Source organism: Leucopleurus acutus (assembly GCF_964270905.1).
Source record: "Leucopleurus acutus genome assembly, chromosome: 1".
NCBI lineage: Eukaryota > Metazoa > Chordata > Mammalia > Artiodactyla > Delphinidae > Leucopleurus > Leucopleurus acutus.
This window is the reverse complement of record NC_139142.1, coordinates 128,204,386-128,222,527: the sequence shown is the minus strand read 5'-3', so window position 1 is coordinate 128,222,527 and position 18,142 is coordinate 128,204,386. Positions and strand designations below refer to the sequence as shown.

Here is an 18,142-nt window from a genome sequence, read left to right as displayed (position 1 = left end):
TTAAATGTTTCATGATTTTTTTTTAATTTACTTTTTTATTTGGTTGTGCTGGGTCTTAGTTGCAGCAGGCGGGCTCTTTAGTCGCGGCTCGTGGACTCTTAGTTGTGGCATGTATGTTGGATCTAGTTCCCTGACCAGGGATCAAACCCAGGCCCCCTGCATTGGGAGCACAGAGTCTTAAACACTTTGCCACCAGGGAAGTTCCCTTTTTAATGATTTTTAAGAAGACTTTATAGTTTATCTATCTTTTTAAGTTACATTCAGTGAGAAGGTAGGTAAAATTTATTTAGTTTACCATAATTTAAAGCCAAGTAACCTGCCTTCAAGTTTTAGTCTCTGGGGTTTCCGTTTAGTTCTCACTGTATGTCACTCTCTCCCTAAGTAATTTTATATGCTACTTCATGTATAAGCTGATATTTCAAAATTTTATATCTTTGTCCACATATTTCTTCTGAGCATCAGATATATATGTTCAACTGCCTATTCTACACCTCCACTTGAGTGTCCCACAGGAACACCCAAACCCAACATATACAGAATTGGATCTGCATCTATATGTCAGTGATTCCAGTCCATATAAATAACATATGTATTCCAGTAATATGTATATTATTTCATTCAATTTCTAAATCTTCCAGCTAGGCATTATCACCAAAGTTTTAGTTTATATTTCCATGATCCCTAGTGAGATTGAATACTTTTCATTTGCTGTCATGCCAGATTTACGGAAAGAGAATCAGAGAGTATAAGTCATTTTCCATAATCTCTAACTCTACTGTGACCTTCTAAAGTCTAAGTCCTTTGTTTTACTCACGTTTGTATGAATGTTTGTTGAATAATTCAATTAAGAGTCGTAAAGGGTCTTAAGGATCATCTAGTTGAGTCATCCTATTTTCCACTAGAGAAAAATAAACCCTAGAGAGATCAAGTAGCTTTCCAATATCCCACATCAATTTAGTTAGTAGCAATAATCGATTCTGGTTTTTTCATCTAAGAGGTACTATTGCCTTGAACTAATCGTTAAGTGAAGTCAGCTTTATTCACATTTTAAATGAGACAATTATAGCTAAGACAGTTTAAATTACTTGTCCATGGCCAATATGAAGTGTGAAGCAGTACACAGGGACAAGATGTTTCACATTAAAAATATTTTTGTTGTTGGAGGAAGCCTATTTTCCACTGCTTCACCTTTGGTTTATGCAACAAACCCTGTCTTAACAATGAGATAATGAACTTAGAAATGCAATCTAAAATTTTGAAACTATGACTTTTAAAATGTGAAATACTCACTCATGCCTTGCTATAAGTGCTACTTTAAATGAACCATATTTTATTATATTTACTTATGTGTTTAAACAGTCCCAATCCTATTCTCTAATAGTATTTTCAAGAGCTTAACGTGAACACAAGTAATATCAGGGTAGAAACCTAAATAGAATGAGACTTTAGATAAACAATGAAAAACAAATGAGGACAGGAAAAGTTAGCCAGAGGCAATTATGCAGAAATACATAGTGGAGAATCCTGGACAAATTCTAGATGAGAGCCACAAACCTAGCTTTAGATTCCTTTCAGCCAAAGGCAATAGGAAAATGCAGTCAGTTACAAGATTCACAGGTATCAATAAGGTAATATGCCTCAGAAGAAGAAATTTTCCTTACATTGAGACCTGAAAGAAATATTATTAAAGGGACACTGTGTGACAGTAAACAGCACTCTTAGTAACATGCCTGTAATGATTATCATGGTGAGTTTCATGAAGAGAAAGGAGCTGAGGAGACCTATACCACAGTGAGATCCTCCCATAGCTCTTTAAGAAATTATTATAAGTCTTAAAATTACATAGTGTGAGTCCCCAAATTTGTTCCCTTTTTGAAAATTGTTTTGCTCTTCAAGGTCCTTTACATTTCCATATAACTTTGAGAATCAGTTTTCCAATTTCTACCAAAAATGTATGGGATTTTAGTTGGAACTGGGTTAAACCTATAGATCAGTTTGGATGTAAAGGACCTTATTATTATAAGGTAACAATAATCAAGACAATGTGGCAATCCTGTAAGAATAGATACACAGCTCAATGGAACACAAAGAGAGTTCAGTAATAGTTCAAAACATATATGTTCAGTTGATTTTCCATAATGTTGCCAAGGTAATTCAATGGGGCAATTAATGTAATAAAATGAACTTTGATTGTTATCTCACACCATATACAAAAATTAACTCACAATGGATCAGAAGCTTAAGAGTTAAAACTATAGTACTTTCAGAAGAAAACATCAGGTAAAATCTTTGTGTCCTTTGGTTAGGCAACTATTTTTTAGATAAGATGTAAAAGCATTAATCATGAAAATAATGACAGACTGGACTTCCTAAAAGTTTAAAAGTCCTGTTCTTTGAAAATACTCCTAATAAAACTATGGTAGAAGCTAGAGAACAAGAGAAAATATCTGAAAGTCATATATCTAAAAGAGGACTTAGGGACTTACCTTCTGGCGCAGTGGTTAAGAATCTGCCTGCCAATGCAGGGGACATGGGTTCAACCCCTGGTCTGGGAAGATTTCACATGTCGCGGAGCTACTAAGCCCATGAGCCACAACTACTGAGCCTGCAGGCCTAGAGCCCGTGCTCCGCAACAAGAGAAGCCACTGAAATGAGAAGCCTGGGCACCGCAACCAACAGTAGCCCCGGCTCGCCACAACTAGAGAAAGCCCATGCACAGCAACGAAGACCCAACACAGCCTAAATGAATGAATGAATGAATGAATGAATAAATAAATAAATAAAAGAAGACTTATATGGGACTTCCCTGGTAGTCCAGTGGTAAAGAATCCACCTTGCAATGCAGGACTCTGGTTCAATTCCTCATCTGGGAACTAAGATCCCACATGGTGCGGGACAACTAAGCCCGCGTGCTGCAGCTAGAGAGCCCGCATGCCTCAAACTACAGAGCCCAAGCGCTGCAACTAGAGAGAAGCCCGTGCGCTGCGATGAAGAGCCTGCGTGCCACAACAAAAGATCTCACATGCCACAACGAAGATCCCGTGTGCTGCAAGTAAGACCCGAAACAGCCAAAAATAAATAAATAAATAATTTAAAAAAAAAATAAAAGAGGACTTATATGCATACTATTAAAAAAACTTTAAACCATAATAAAAAATAAGACAATGAGGGGGCTTCCCTGGTGGCGCAGTGGTTGAGAGTCCGCCTGCCGATGCAGGGGACACGGGTTCGTGCCCCAGTCCGGGAAGATCCCACATGCCGCGGAGCGGCTGGGCCCGTGAGCCATGGCCGCTGAGCCTGCGCGTCTGGAGCCTGTGCTCCGCAACGGGAGAGGCCACAGCAGTGAGAGGCCCGCGTACCGCAAAAAAAACAAAAAACAAAAAATAAGACAATGAACCCAATTTTTATTAATTTTATTTATTTATTTTTATATTTGTTTGGCTGCTCCACACGCAGGATCTTAGTTCCCCAGCCAGGGATCAAACCCGAGCCCCTTGCATTGGAAACACGGAGTCTTAACTACTGGACCACCAGGGAAGTCCCAATGAACCCAATTTTTAAAATGAGCAAAAGATTTGAACAGACACTTCACGATATATACAGATGGCAAATAAGCACATGAAAATGTATGCAAAATTATTAGGCATTAGAGAAATGCAAATTAAAATGACACTACATATCTACTAGAATGGTTAAAATTTAAACAGGCTGAGCATATTAAGTGCTTATAAGAATTTAGAGCAACTGAAACCCTCAGATATTGCTGGTGGGGATGGAAAATGGCATATCTGGAAAACAGTTTGGTGGTTTCTCCGGAAGTTAAATATACAATCACCATATTACCTATTTCTAGGTACCTACTCAAGGAAAATGAAAACATATGTCTATACAAATACCTGTGTGTGAATGTTTATAGCAGCAGCTTTATTCATAATATTCAAAACAACTCAAATTCCCATCAATTGGTGCATGGATAAACAAATTATGGTACAACCACATAATGGAATCCTGCTCAGCCATTAAACAGAAGGAAGTAATAATACATGCAAGAACATAGATGGAGCTCAACAGCATTAAGCTATGTAAAATAAGCCAAAACTAAAAGGTTTCATAGTATATGATTCCATTCATATGACAAGTTGGAAAAGGCAAACCAATGTGACAGAAGTTAGGTCAGTGGTTGCCAGCAACTGGGAATTCACCAACACTTGCTTCCAGGACTAGTGTGATTTCATCTCATATTTAAATATCTAATCCAGGGACCTCCCTGGTGGCGCAGTGGTTAAGAACCTGCCTGCCAGTGCAGGGGACATGGGTTCGATCCCTGGTCCGGGAAGATCCCACATGCCTCAGAGCAACTAAGCCCATGCGCCACAACTACTGAGCCTGTGCTCTAGACCCCGCGTGCCACAACTACCGAGCCTGTGCGCCTAGAGCCAGTGCTCCACAACAAGAGAAACCACTGCAATGAGAAGCCCGCACACTGCAATGAAGAGTAGTCCCCACTTGCCACAATTAGAGAAAGCCCATTCACAGCAACGAACACACAACGCATCCAAAAATACAATAAATAAATAAATAAATATATTTATATAAAAAATAAATATCTAATCCATTTGGAATTCATCCTGGTGTTAGAAATGGATTCACTTTGGTTATTAAAAACCCCCAATTCTGATGAGACATTACTACATACCTATTAAAACAGCTAACATTTTTTAAGTGACAATACCAAATACTGGCAAGAATGTGGAAGAGCTGGCTGTCTCATAAATTGCTAGTGGGAATACAAAATGGTACAGCCACACCGGAAAAGTGTGACAGTTTATTAAAAAATGAAACATACTTACCACATACCTTTTCCTCCTCTAGTTTTCGATGCTCTTTTTAAATTAGGGATATTAACTTTTCATTTTTGACACAGCATTCACACTCCTGGGCATCTGTCCCAGGAAAATGACTGGAATCTACACACAAATCTTTACATAAGCATAGAAAGCAGCTTATTTGTGATAGTTAAAGGCCAAAAGGTTATTTTTCAATAAGTGAGTGAGTAAACAAACTGTGGTACCTCCATACAATGGAATACTAAATAAAATAAATCTAAATAATATAAAAGAATAAAGGAACAAACTATTGATATATGCAACATCTTAGATCTCAAGGGACTTATGCTGTGTAGAAAAAAAAGACCATTTCAATGATTCTATTTCTGTAACATTCTTCAAATAAATTATAGAAATGAAGAATAGATAAGTGGTTGCCAGGGATTAGGTTTGATGGGGGTGGGGGAGAGGAGTGGGTGTGCTACTAAAGTAGCAGCCCTAGGGAGATGTTTGTGGCAATAGAATAGTTCTGCATCTTGATTGTAGTGGTGGTTACATGAACCTGTGTATGACAAAATGGCGTAGAATTATACACATGCATTGTACCAATATCAATTTCCTGATTCTGATATTGTGGTATAGTTACATAAGATGTAACCATCTAGAGAAACTGGATGAAGTGTATATGGGAACTCTATTATTTTTGTAACTCTCTTAACTGTATCTTCTGTTTTTTTAAATAAATAAATTTATTTATTTATTTATTTATGGTTGTGTTGGGTCTTCGTTGCTGCACGTGGGCTTTCTCTAGTGTGGCGAGTGGGGTTGTTGCAGTGTGCAGGCTTCTCATCGCAGTGACTTCTCTTGTTTCAGAGCACAGGCTCTAAGCACGTGGGCTTCAGTAGTTGTCGCACGCAGGCTCAGTAGTTGTGGTTCCCGAGCTGTGGAGCATAGGCTCAGTAGTGGCACATGGGCTTATTTGCCCTGTGGCATGTGGGATCTTCCCATACCAGGGCTCGAACCTGTGTCTCCTGAATTGGCAGGTAGATTCTTAACCACTGTGTCACCAGGGAAGTCCCAATTGTATCTTCTGATGAGCAAAATTCTTAATTTTAATGTAGTCAAATATATCAATCTTTTCCTTTGCAGTTAGTGCTTTTTGTGTCATTATAAATAATTTTTTTCCTAATCCAAGGTCATAATAATATTCTCCTAATATTATCTTTGAGGAGAGACAAATCTAAGGGCTAACCCTCATATCAAGCCTGCCTGTTTGAGCAGGGACATCAGTCTTCTCCTGCATGTGGACCTGGATTTACATCACTGGCTCCAGTGGTTCTCAGGTGTTTGGACTTGGATTGGAATTATGCCAATGGTTTTCCTGGGTGTAAAATCAGGAAATCTTCTTGATCTATAGATTTAAGAAGTCCAACAAAGCCCAAGTAGGATACATTTTTTGAAAACAGACATGAAGATGCACGTCCAGATTGTAGATAGCAGATCTTGGGACTTCTCAGCCTCCATAACGATATGAGCCAAGTCTATATATGTCTATGTCTATGTCTATGTCTATGTCTATGTCTATGTCTATCTCTGTCTCTATCTATATATATCCTATTGGTTGTATTTCTCTGGAGAACCCTGACAAACATCCAAATCTCAGAGTAATTACATTAAATGTTAATGCTTTAAATATTTCAGGTAAAAGAGATGATTGTCAGCCTCGATTAAAACAAAACCAAAACCAAAACCAATCATATGCTAGTTAGAAAAGCAGATTTAAGGAACACACAGAAAAGGCTGAAAGCAAAACTTTGTAAACACTCACCAAGAGAAAGCTGGTATAGTATTAAAGGGAGAAAAACCCACTAAAGATGAAAGGCTCATTTAATAATGACAAAGATATAACAACTGTACTTTTGTATGCACCTAATAACAAAGCCTTAAAATATATAAATTAACATTTGACAGTTCTACAAAGAAAATCAACAAATCCACATTCTTGGTGGGAAATTTTTAACCCACCTCTCTCGGTAAATAATATAACAAGCAGAAAGAAAATCAGTAAGTACACAGAAGATTTGAACTATGTATTTGGTCAAGCATTGTTATCTTCAGAGGGAGTACGTATCTGATTTACTTCCTCTGTCAGTACCAGAAGCTATACACTTTTCCATTAGGAGAAGGATACAATAATGGAACTATTGCCAACAGTAAATATGGAGGTCAAGCAAGGGTATTTCAAGATATAAAAGATTTCAAAGCCTACCTGAAAGTAAGAGTAAAGAACAAAGATGTTGGGCATGAAGATGGTAAGAAGAGACTAAGGTGTGTCCAGAAAAATGGAGTGAATGGTATAAATTGGGACCTAGCTTTAGGACAAAGGAAGAAAGCTCTTTTGGGGAATGCAAATAAACTTTGATAGAAAACAAGATGTTACATTTTAAAAAATGCAGTAGGTTTGGAATCCTCCTAGATCTTCCATTTACTAACTCTATGATCTTGGACTACTTATTGACATTTTTGAACCTCAGGTTTCTCTTTCCTAAAATAAGGATCATTCTATCTATCCCTATAAGGGTTAAATGTTTCTATTATTGGTTCTCAGAGTACTGTGTATTTCTCCTTCATTCCCCTAGCTACATTTGCAATTTTACATGTGCTTTTAAGATTGATTGTGTCTTAGTTTGCCTCACAAGTGCAGGCCAGCCTGTTTTCCTTCAAGCAATCAGTATTTATTGAGTTTCTACACTGTGTTAGGAGCCCACAAAATGGTGAACAATATAGATGAGGTAATCATTTTCTTCCTAGAGCTTGGCATGCCTGGCAGGTAGTAAATATTCAATAGATATTTGTTTAATGATGAGCTTTTATAAAAAACAAATTAACATAATGAGTTCCGTGTATAAGGGAGCGACTGCAGAGGCTTGGGACCAACCGTTGTGAGTAAGAAGCTTCCTCAGCCAGCTGAGCGCTGAGCGGGGAGATTCAAGGATGTTTCTGGGGAGAAATCCCAGCACAAACTCAGAGAAAATGGAGATCCTTTGAGTGGGATGTGAATACACTAAATACTCAATATTGGGACCTTCCAGGAAAATGAGCTGGGGACTCGCTTTCCAAGTCACGTTGGAACCAGAACTCCAAGGTCTTGGTGCCCCGGCCTGGTGTCAGGCCTGAGCCTCTGAAGTGGAAGAGCCGAGTTTAGGACATTGGACCAACAGAGACCTCCCAGGCCCACATAATATCAATCAGCGAGAGCTCTCCCAGAGATCGCCATCTCACGCCGTCTCACGCTGTCTCACGCTGAGACCCAGCTCCACCCAACGGCCAGCAAGCTCCAGTGCTGGACGTCCCATGGCAAATAACTAGCAAGACAGGAACACAACCCTACCCATTAGCAGAGAGACTGCCTAAAATCATTCTGAGTTCACTGCCACCCCAAAACACACTACCGGAGGTGGCCCTGCCCACCAGAAAGACAAGATCCAGTCCCATCCACCAGAACACAGGCACCAGTCCCCTCCACCAGGAAGCCTACACAAGACACTGAACCAACCTCACCTATTGGGGGCAGACACCAAAAACAATGGGAACTATGAACCTGCAGCCTGTGAAAAGGAGACCCCAAACACAGTAAGTTAAACAAAATGAGAAGACAAAGAAATATGCAGCAGATGAAGCAGCAAGGTAAAAACCCACCAGACCAAACAAATGGAGAGGAAATAGGCAGTCTACCTGAAAAAGAATTCATAGTAATGATAGTAGAGATGATCCAAAATCTTGGAAATAGAATGGAGAAAATACAAGAAATGTTTAACAAGGACTTAGAAGAACTAAAGAGCAAACAAACAGTGATGAACAACAACAATAAATGAAATTAAAAATTCTCTAGAAGGAAACAATAGCAGAATAACTGAGGCAGAAGAACAGATAAGTGACCTGGAAGATAAAATAGTGGAAATAACTACCGCAGAGCAGAATAAAGAAAAAAGAGTGAAAAGAATAGAGGACAGTCTCCGAGACCTCTGGGACAACATTAAATGCACCAACATTCGAATTATAGGGGTCCCAGAAGAAGAAGAGAAAAAGAAAGGGTCTGAGAAAATATTTGAAGAGATTATAGTTGAAAACTTCTCTAACATGGGAAAGGAAATAGTCAGTCAAGTCCAGGAAGTGCAGAGAGTCCCATACAGGATAAGTCCAAGGAGAAATACGCCAAGACACACACTAATCAAACTGTCAAAAATTAAATACAAAGAAAAAATATTAAAAGCAGCAAGGGAAAAACAACAAATAACACACAAGAGAATCCCCATAAGGTTAACAGCTGATCTTTCAGCAGAAACTCTGCAAGCCAGAAGAGAGTGGCAGGACATAGTTAAAGTGATGAAACGGAAAAGCCTACAACCAACATTACTCTACCCAACAAGGGTCTCATTCAGATTTGATGGAGAAATTAAAACCTTTACAGACAAGCAAAAGCTAAGAGAATTCAGCACCACCACACGAGATTTACAACGAACGCTAAAGGAACTTTTCTAGGCAAGAAACACAAGAGAAGCAAAAGACCTACAAAAACAAACCCAAAACAATTAAGAAAATGGTAATAGGAACATACATATTGATAATTACCTTAAATGTAAATGGATTAAATGCTCCAACCCAAAGACATAGACTGGCTGAATGGATGCAAAAATAAGACCCATATATATGCTGTCTACAAGAGACCCAATTCAGGGCTTCCCTGGTGGCACAGTGGTTGAGAGTCCGCCTGCCAATGCAGGGGACACAGGTGGGTGCCCCAGTCCACAAAGATCGCACGTGCTGCAGAGCGGCTGGGCCTGTGAGCCATGGCCGCTGAGCCTGTGCGTCCGGAGCCTGTGCTCCACAACGGGAGAGGCCACAACAGTGAGAGGCCCGCGTACCGCAAAAAAAAAAAAAAAAAAAAGAGACCCAATTCAGACCTAGGGACACATACAGACTGAAAGTGAGGGGATGGAAAAAGATATTCCATGCAAATGGCAATCAAAAGAAAGCTGGAGTAGCAATTCTCATATCAGACAAGACAGACTTTAAAATAAAGACTATTACAAGAGACAAAGAAGGACATTACATAATGATCAAGGGATCAATCCAAGAAGAAGATATAACAGTTGTAAATATTTATGCAGCCAACATAGGAGCACCTCAATACATAAGGCAAATGCTAACAGCCATAAAAGGGGAAATCAACAGTAACACAGTAATTGTAGGTGACTTTAACACCCCACTTTACCAATGGACAGATCATCCAAAATGAAAATAAATAAGGAAACACAGGGGCTTCCCTGCTGGCACAGTGGTTGAGAGTCCGCCTGCTGATGCAGGGGACACGGGTTCGTGCCCCGGTCCGGGAAAATCCCACATGCCGCGGAGTGGCTGGGCCCGTGAGCCATGGCCGCTGAGCCTGCGTGTCCGGAGCCTGTGCTCTGCCATGGGAGAGGCCATAGCAGTGAGAGGCCCGCGTACCACAAAAAAAAAAAAAAAAAATCTTCCAACAAACAAAAGCCCAGGACCAAATGGCTTCACAGGCAAACTCTATCAAACATTTAGAGAAGAGCTAACACCTATACTTCTCAAACTCTTCCAAAATATAGGAGAGGGAGGAACACTCCCAAACTCATTCTACAAGGCCACCATCACCCTGATACCAAAACCAGACAAAGATGTTACAAAAAGAGAAAACTACAGGCCAATATCACTGATGAACATAGATGCAAAAATCCTCAACAAATACTAGCAAACAGAATCCAACAGCACATTAAGGATCATAAACCATGATCAAGTGGGTTTATCCCAGAAATGCAAGGATTCTTCAATATACGCAAATCAATCAATGTGATACACCATATTAACAAATTTAAGGATAAAAACCATATGATCATCTCAATAGATGCAGAAAAAGATTTCAACAAAATTCAACACCCATTTATGATAAAAACTTTCCAGAATGTAAGCCTAGAGGGAACTTACTTCAACATAATAAAGGCCATATATGACAAACTCACAGCCAACATCGTTCTCAGTGGTGAAAAACTCAAGCCATTTTCTCTAAGGTCAGGAACAAGGCAAGGTTGCCCACTCTCACCACTATTATTCAACATAGTTTTGGAAGTTTTAGCCACAGCCATCAGAGAAGAAAAAGAAATAAAAGGAATCCAAATTGGAAAAGAAGAAGTAAAGCTGTCACTGTTTGCAGATGACATGATTCTATACATAGAAAATACTAAAGGTGCTACCAGAGAACTACTAGAGGTAATTGATGAATTTGGTAAAGTAGCAGGATACAGAATTAATGCACAGAAATCTCTTGCATTCCTACACACTAATGATGAAAAATCTGAAAGAAAAATTAAGGAAACACTCCCATTTACCATTGCAACAAAAAGAATAAAATACCTAGGAATAAACCTACCTAAGGCAAAAAAAGACCTGTATGCAGAAAACTATAAGACACTGATGAAAGAAATTAAAGATGATACAAACAGATGGAGAGATATACCATGTTCTTGGATTGGAAGAATCAACATTGTGAAAATGACTCTACTACCCAAAGCAATCTACAGATTCAATGCAGTCTCTATCAAACTACCAATGGCATTTTTCACAGAGCTAGAACAAAAAATTTCATGATTTGTATGGAAACACAAAAGACCCTGAACAGCCAAATCAATCTTGAGAATGAAAAAAGGAGCTGGAGGAATCAGGCCCCCAGACTTCAGACTATATTACAAAGCTACAGTAATCAAGACAGTATTTTACTGGCACAAAAACAGAAATATAGATCAATGGAACAGGATAGAAAGCCCAGAGCTAAACCCATGCACATATGGTCACCTTATCTTTGATAAATGAGGCAAGAATATACAATGGAGAAAAGACAGCCTCTCCAATACGTGGTACTGGGAAAACTGGACAGCTACATGTAAAGGAATGACGTTAGAACACACCCTAACACTATACACAAAAATAAACTCAAAATGGATTAAAGACCTAAATGTAAGGCCAGACACTATAAAATACTTAGAGGAAAAATAGGCAGAACACTCTATGCCATAAATCACAGCAAGATCCTTTTTGGCCCACCTCCTAGAGAAATGGAAATAAAAACAAAAATAAACAAATGGGACCTAATGAAACTTAAAAGCTTTTGCACAGCAAGGAAACCATAAAGAAGACGAAAAGACAGCCCTCAGAATGGGAGAAAATATTTGCAAATGAAGCAACTGACAAAGGGCAGCTCATGCAGCTCAATATCAAAAAAACAAACAACCCAATCCAAATATGGGCAGAAGACCTAAATAGACATTTCTCCAAAGAAGATATACAGATGGCCAACAAGCACATGAAAGGATGCTCAACATCACTAATCATTAGAGAAATGCAAATCAAAACTACAATGAGGTATCATCTCACACCAGTCAGAATAGCCATCATCAAAAAATCTACAAACAAGGGCTTCCCTGGTGGCGTAGTGGTTGGGAGTCCGCCTGCCGATGCAGGGGACACAGGTTCCTGCCCCGGTCTGGGAAGACGGGAATATCCCACATGGCGCGGAGCGGCTGGGCCCGTGAGCCATGGCCGCTGAGCCTGTGCGTCCGGAGCCTGTGCTCTGCAACGGGAGAGGCCACAACAGTGAGAGGCCCGCGTACCGCAAAAAAAAAAAAAAAAAAAAAAAAAAAAATCTACAAACAATAAATGCTGGAGAGGGTGTGGAGAAAAGGGAACCCTCTCGCACTGTTGGTGGGAATGTAAATTGATACAGCCACTATGGAGAACGGTATGGTGGTTCCTTAAAAAACTAAAGATAGAACTACCATATGACTCAGCAATCCCACTACTGGGCATATACCCTGAGAAAACCATAATTCAAAAGGAGTCATGTACCACAATGTTCATTGCAGCTCTGTTTACAATAGCCAGGACATGGAAGCAACCTAAGTGTCCATCAACAGATGAATGGATAAAGAAGATGTGGTACATATATACAATGGAATATTACTCAGCCATGAAAAGAAATGAAATTGAATTATTTGTAGTGAGGTGGATGGACCTAGAGTCTGTCATACAGAGTGAAGTAAGTCAGAAAGAAAAAAACAAATACCGTGTGCTTACACATATATATGGATATATGGAATGTAAAAAAAAAAAAAGGTTCTGATGAACCTAGGGTGAGGACAGGAATAAAGATGCAGACGCAGAGAATGGACTTGAGGATGTGGGGAGGGGGAAGGGTAAGCTGGGACGAAGTGAGAGAGCAGCATTGACATATATACACTACCAAATGTAAAACAGCTAGCTAGTGGGAAGCAGCTGCATAGCACAGGGAGATCAGCTCAGTGCTTTGTGACCACCTACAGGGGTGGGATAGGGAGGGTGGGAGGGAGACGCAAGAGGGAGGGTATATGGGGATATATATATACGTATAGCTGATTCACTTCGTCATACAGCAGAAACTAAGACAACATTGTAAAGCAATTATACTCCAATACCAATAATGATGTTAAAAAAAAGTTATCATATATTCACCACCTATTCAGCACCCTGGACCCCCATGGAACCCTATCAATCCTGATCTTTTTAACGTCTGTATAATTTTGTCCTTTTCAGAATGTAATATAAATCAGATCATATAATATGAAAACTTATTCAGAGTGGCTTCTTTACTCTGTGTCTTAGGTGGCTTGAAAGTTATTTTTTGTTATTATTAAATAGTATCTCATCATGTGGTTGTAGCACAGATTGGTTGCATACTTTCCTATTTTGAAAGTCATTTTGAACCTTTCTTGTTTTGGATGAACATGAATAAAGTTGATGTTAACATTTGAAAAAACAATAAAATAATGAGTGCAGAAGTACTCAGTAAATGGCAAGAGGCTTTATACATAAAATATAAGTTATCAGTGGATACATGTATATGTATAACAGATTCACTTTGCTGTACACCTGAAACTAACACAACATTGTAAATCAACTATACTCCAATAAATTTTTTTTTAAGTTGTCAATTTTCTAGGAGCGTTCTTGATGTAGAAATAAGTGCATCATGTTTCTTCACCTAAATATATTTCACTAAAAGATGAAAACAGGAAAAAAATAGTGTACTAAAAAAAATTCATTTAAAGGTAGATTATTTAGATAATTCAAAAAAACAAGAATCATAGGTTAAATGACAAAATTAAATATCCTACACATTAAAAGTGAAAAAATATAGTGTGTCCATTTTATTTTTTCTCTATTACAAAAAATTATATTTATGTGTGGATTTTCCCCCAACTTAATTTGAATAACTTCAAACCTATAAAAAATTTAAACTGTATACAGTGACCAACCTTATGTCTTTCATCTAGATTTCCTAATTGTTAATTTTGCCTAATTTTGTCACATTTGTCTCCCCAATTATTAACATCTTGCCACACTTATTTTATTTTAACTTATTGCCACATCTCTTTCTCTTTCTCATGTTGGGCTCTCTGCCTTTCTTTCCCATATGAAAGTATATTGCAGACAGAATGACACTTCACTTCAAGAACCTCAGCAAATATCTCCTAAGAACTAGGACATTCTACATAACCATGATATAACACTCCAGATATTTAACATTGGTACCATAACACAATCTAATACAAAGCCACATTTCCCAATTGCCTCAAATTTCCCAATTGTCCATTTAAGCCGCTTTTTCATTCTTTGATCCAGGTTCCAAACAACATTCACACATAAAGCTTAGTTATCATGTATCTGTATTGTAGAACTGCTCTACTACTTTTACTTTCATGATATAGTTGGAACCTCCATAGCCATGCATTCAACCATCCATGGATTCGACCAACTGTGGATCAAAAATATTCCCCCCAATTCCAGAAATTTCCAAAAAGCAAAACTTGAATTTGCCACGTACTGGTGACTGTTTACGTAGCGCTTGCATCGTGTTTACAATTATTTACATAGCATTTACATTGTATTTGGTATTATAAGTAATCTAGAGATGATTTTAAATACGCAGGAGGATGTACATAGGTAATATGCAAATGCTACACTGTTTTATATAAGGGACTTGAGCATCTGCAGATTTTGGTATCTGAGGGGTTGCTGGAACCAATCCTGCACTGATACCAACAGACACCTGCACTGCTTTGTTTAAGAGTCCAGAGCAGGGTTTTTTTGTTGTTGTTGTTGTTTTAGGTATTACTTTTATTTATTTATTTGGTGGCACCAGGTCTTAGTTGCCCCTCACCAGCTCCTTAGTTGTGGCATGTGAACTCTTAGTTGCGGCATGCATGTGGGATCTAGTTCCCTGGCCAGGGATGGAACCCGGGCCCCCTGCATTGGGAGCACAGAGTCTTAACCACTGCACCACCAGGGAAGTCCCCAGAGCAGTTATTTTGTGCAATGTCCTACAATCAGATTTGTCTGATTGTTTTCTCATGATGAGATTTAGGTTAAACATTCTTGGCAGTTTGGCAGGTGATGTATCTTCTGGTGCATCAGATCAGAAGGTACAGGTCTCCATTGTAAGATAACTCCATTATAAGATTTTTTTTTAAAGACAAAAACTCATTCATTTTACATATAACATTAGCTTTGGGTAAATATAACCCCTCTTTACAAGTGTCCACAGAAGGTGGGAGCAGGGTGGAAAAGACACTGGCATGAGAACTGAGGTTTAGTGCCAATTTGGTCAGTAATTAATTGTGGGGTCCCTAGGTAAAAATCTTAAAATCTTCATCTATTAAAGAGAGAGAAAGAGAGAGAGAGAGAGAGAGAGAGAGAGAGAGAGAGAGAGAGAGAGAGGAATGAGCCAGAAGATTTCTAAAGATCCTTTGAGTTCTAATATTCTATGACTATGAATCAACTTGTAATAGAGATAGAGGTGGGTTTGGGAGACTCTGCTCCCAATGCAGGGGGCCTGGGTTCCATCCCTGGCCAGGGAACTAGATCCCACATGCATGCTGCAGGTAAGAGTTCACATGCCACAACTAAGGAGCTGGTGAGGGGCAACTAAGAGCACCAGTTCGGCCACATACCAGCTATGTGAACACGGACAAGCCATTTAATCTAAGGCTTGCAGAGATTTACCTCAGAGAATGCTGAAAAATTAAGGGATTATTGCATGTCAAAGTGCATTATAAACCATAAAAAAAACTACCTAACTGGCGGGTATTATTTTACAATATCCAGTTTTTCTCTTTTTGCTCTAATTAGTTAATGAGAAAAGCAACCTAAAGTGACACAGACCTCATCAACTTTAAAACTAGGAAATGCCAGTGTTGTGTGTCATAATCTATTCATGGAATTTATAGAATAGTTTTATTCCATAAATGCTTATGCTTTGATGATTAATAATAGTGCCTAAAGTTACTCACTTGTACAGGCTAGTCCCGCCGAAGAGGATTGTCATTGTTCTTGGAATCCTAAATTTTGAGGGGGACAAAACAGTGAACACAGTGTATAAGAACGGTAACAAGTACTTACAAACTAAATTCCTCATTTAGTAATCAATTTTGTGTTGAGCCATCAGGACCCCCGAAGAGGATGGCAAACTGAGGCCAGTGCAGAAGGGAAGTTGTCCTGCTTTTTCAGTGAGATGGGCAGCCCTAGAATAGACTAATTCTCTTGAGCAAAGGCATGTTTTCCCGAGACAGCTAGTAGGACTTGTCACACAGGCCAGCCCTATTATATTCTTATAACCCTTTATACTCTTTATATTAACCGCCCCAGCGTTTCTTTCCGGCCTTCCAACAGAACTCGGGGAACCTAGTTAGTTCGTGCACAGTGGCCACATTTTTTCGATTATTCAGCAGAACCGATAAAGTATCTCCCTGGAACAGGTTTAGGGCGCGCACACGCCCCTTGGTTTGCGTTGAGTGACGCGCGCACTATCTATGCCGAGAGTGCCCAGCGAACTGCTGTTGCTCAAGACTCGAGACACTTCCAGAAAATGGCTAACGAAGCGGTGGGGAACCGCGGCACGGCGGACGTTGGTGCCGTTGAACGCGCCTGACCTCCCAGTCCACGCAAGGCGGGAGGGGTGGTCGCACCGCCCAGGTGGCAACGTCCGGCGCCGCAGCGCGCGCTGGGCGCCATCCCCCGCCTCCCGCCAGTGCGCACGCGCGCCCCTCATCCGGGTGCTGGTTGAGGCTGCAGGTTGCGCCGGGGTGGCGGACAGGGGGCGGGGCTAGTGGCTCATTGTGCGCAGCGCTGTGCGGCGCCGGCGGCCGGCGAGGCCTGAGTTGAAGTTGGAGCTGCTGCCGCCGCCCTGCAGATCACTCGCTGCCTAGGCAGCGCGCTGTTCTTCTAAAATGGCTGCCGCTACCGGTGCTGTGGCAGCCTCGGCCGCCTCAGGTCAGGCGGAAGGTAAAAAGATCACCGATCTGCGGGTCATCGATCTCAAGTCCGAGCTGAAACGGCGGAACCTGGACATCACCGGAGTCAAGACTGTGCTCGTTTCCCGACTCAAGCAGGTGAGGCCCGGCTAGGTCCGGGAAGGCGAGCTTAGGCCGCGCCTCGGAGCCCCCACTTCCGCCGCAGCCCCCGTCCGCTCGCAGCCGCCGGGGCCCGCGGGGCGTTGAGGTGGGGAGGTCCCGGGCGGCGCCCGCGCGCGCGGGAGGGCGAGGACCCTCTCGCGGCGCCCCCGCCCCCGCGCGCCGGGCCTGGCCTGCGAGGGGCCCGCGAGCCGCCCGGGACCAGCCGCCGCAGCCCAGCGCACCCCTGCCTCCCCCGGGACGTCTCTGCCAGGCTGCGGACGGCCGGCGCGGCCTCCCAAGGGCGATCGTGGAGACCCGGGAGGCGCTCGGTCCCCAGCCTTTAGCGATGGTGAGCGCGTGCATTTCTTGGCCTCGTAGGGACTGGTTACTTTGGTGACTTCTGCGAAGTTACCATTTAATTGTGTCCAACCGTTTCCTCCCCATATTGGGGGGTAATTGGTAGTGGGAGTTGATGGGTGGGTAAGAGAAAGGGTTTGTTTTCCGCTGGGTTTTCAGTTTTTGCATTAGCGCAATAATCTTTTTCTTCCCTGATTATCTTTCTGGTTTGAGTGAGCGTTGGAATTGTAGTAGAGGAGAAATAAGTTTGTACTATAGAAATTAGGAAAGCTCCTTTTAGTTCTTTACTTTCGTAGCTAGCAACTTTGCTGCAATCGAGAATATTTAGACTTTTGTTCAGTATGATAATATGTGTTAGTTAATTTTCTCGACTGGGTAATATGTAAAACTCCATGTGATTTTGATACCTAATGATATTTCCTCCTGAAAGTTTCTCTCACTCGTGTAGTTTAA

The 18,142-nt window shown here is 40.7% G+C and overlaps 1 protein-coding gene across 5 annotated transcripts in view; it reads left to right on the top strand.

Annotated features, from left to right (window-relative positions):
* The first annotated feature begins 17,111 nt into the window (after window positions 1-17,111).
* The window catches only part of SLTM (SAFB like transcription modulator), a 44,459-nt gene continuing 43,428 nt past the window's right edge, over window positions 17,112-18,142 (top strand). For 3 of the 5 annotated variants that reach the window (XM_082848925.1, XM_082848924.1, XM_082848923.1), the window contains exon 1: window positions 17,117-17,329. In XM_082848925.1, the coding sequence (XP_082705051.1) occupies window positions 17,168-17,329 (162 nt within the window). In that variant the 5' untranslated portion in view covers window positions 17,117-17,167. Of the gene's footprint in view, window positions 17,330-18,142 lie in introns of all 5 variants that reach the window. The other 2 variants (XM_082848926.1, XM_082848927.1) reach the window with 2 other exon arrangements.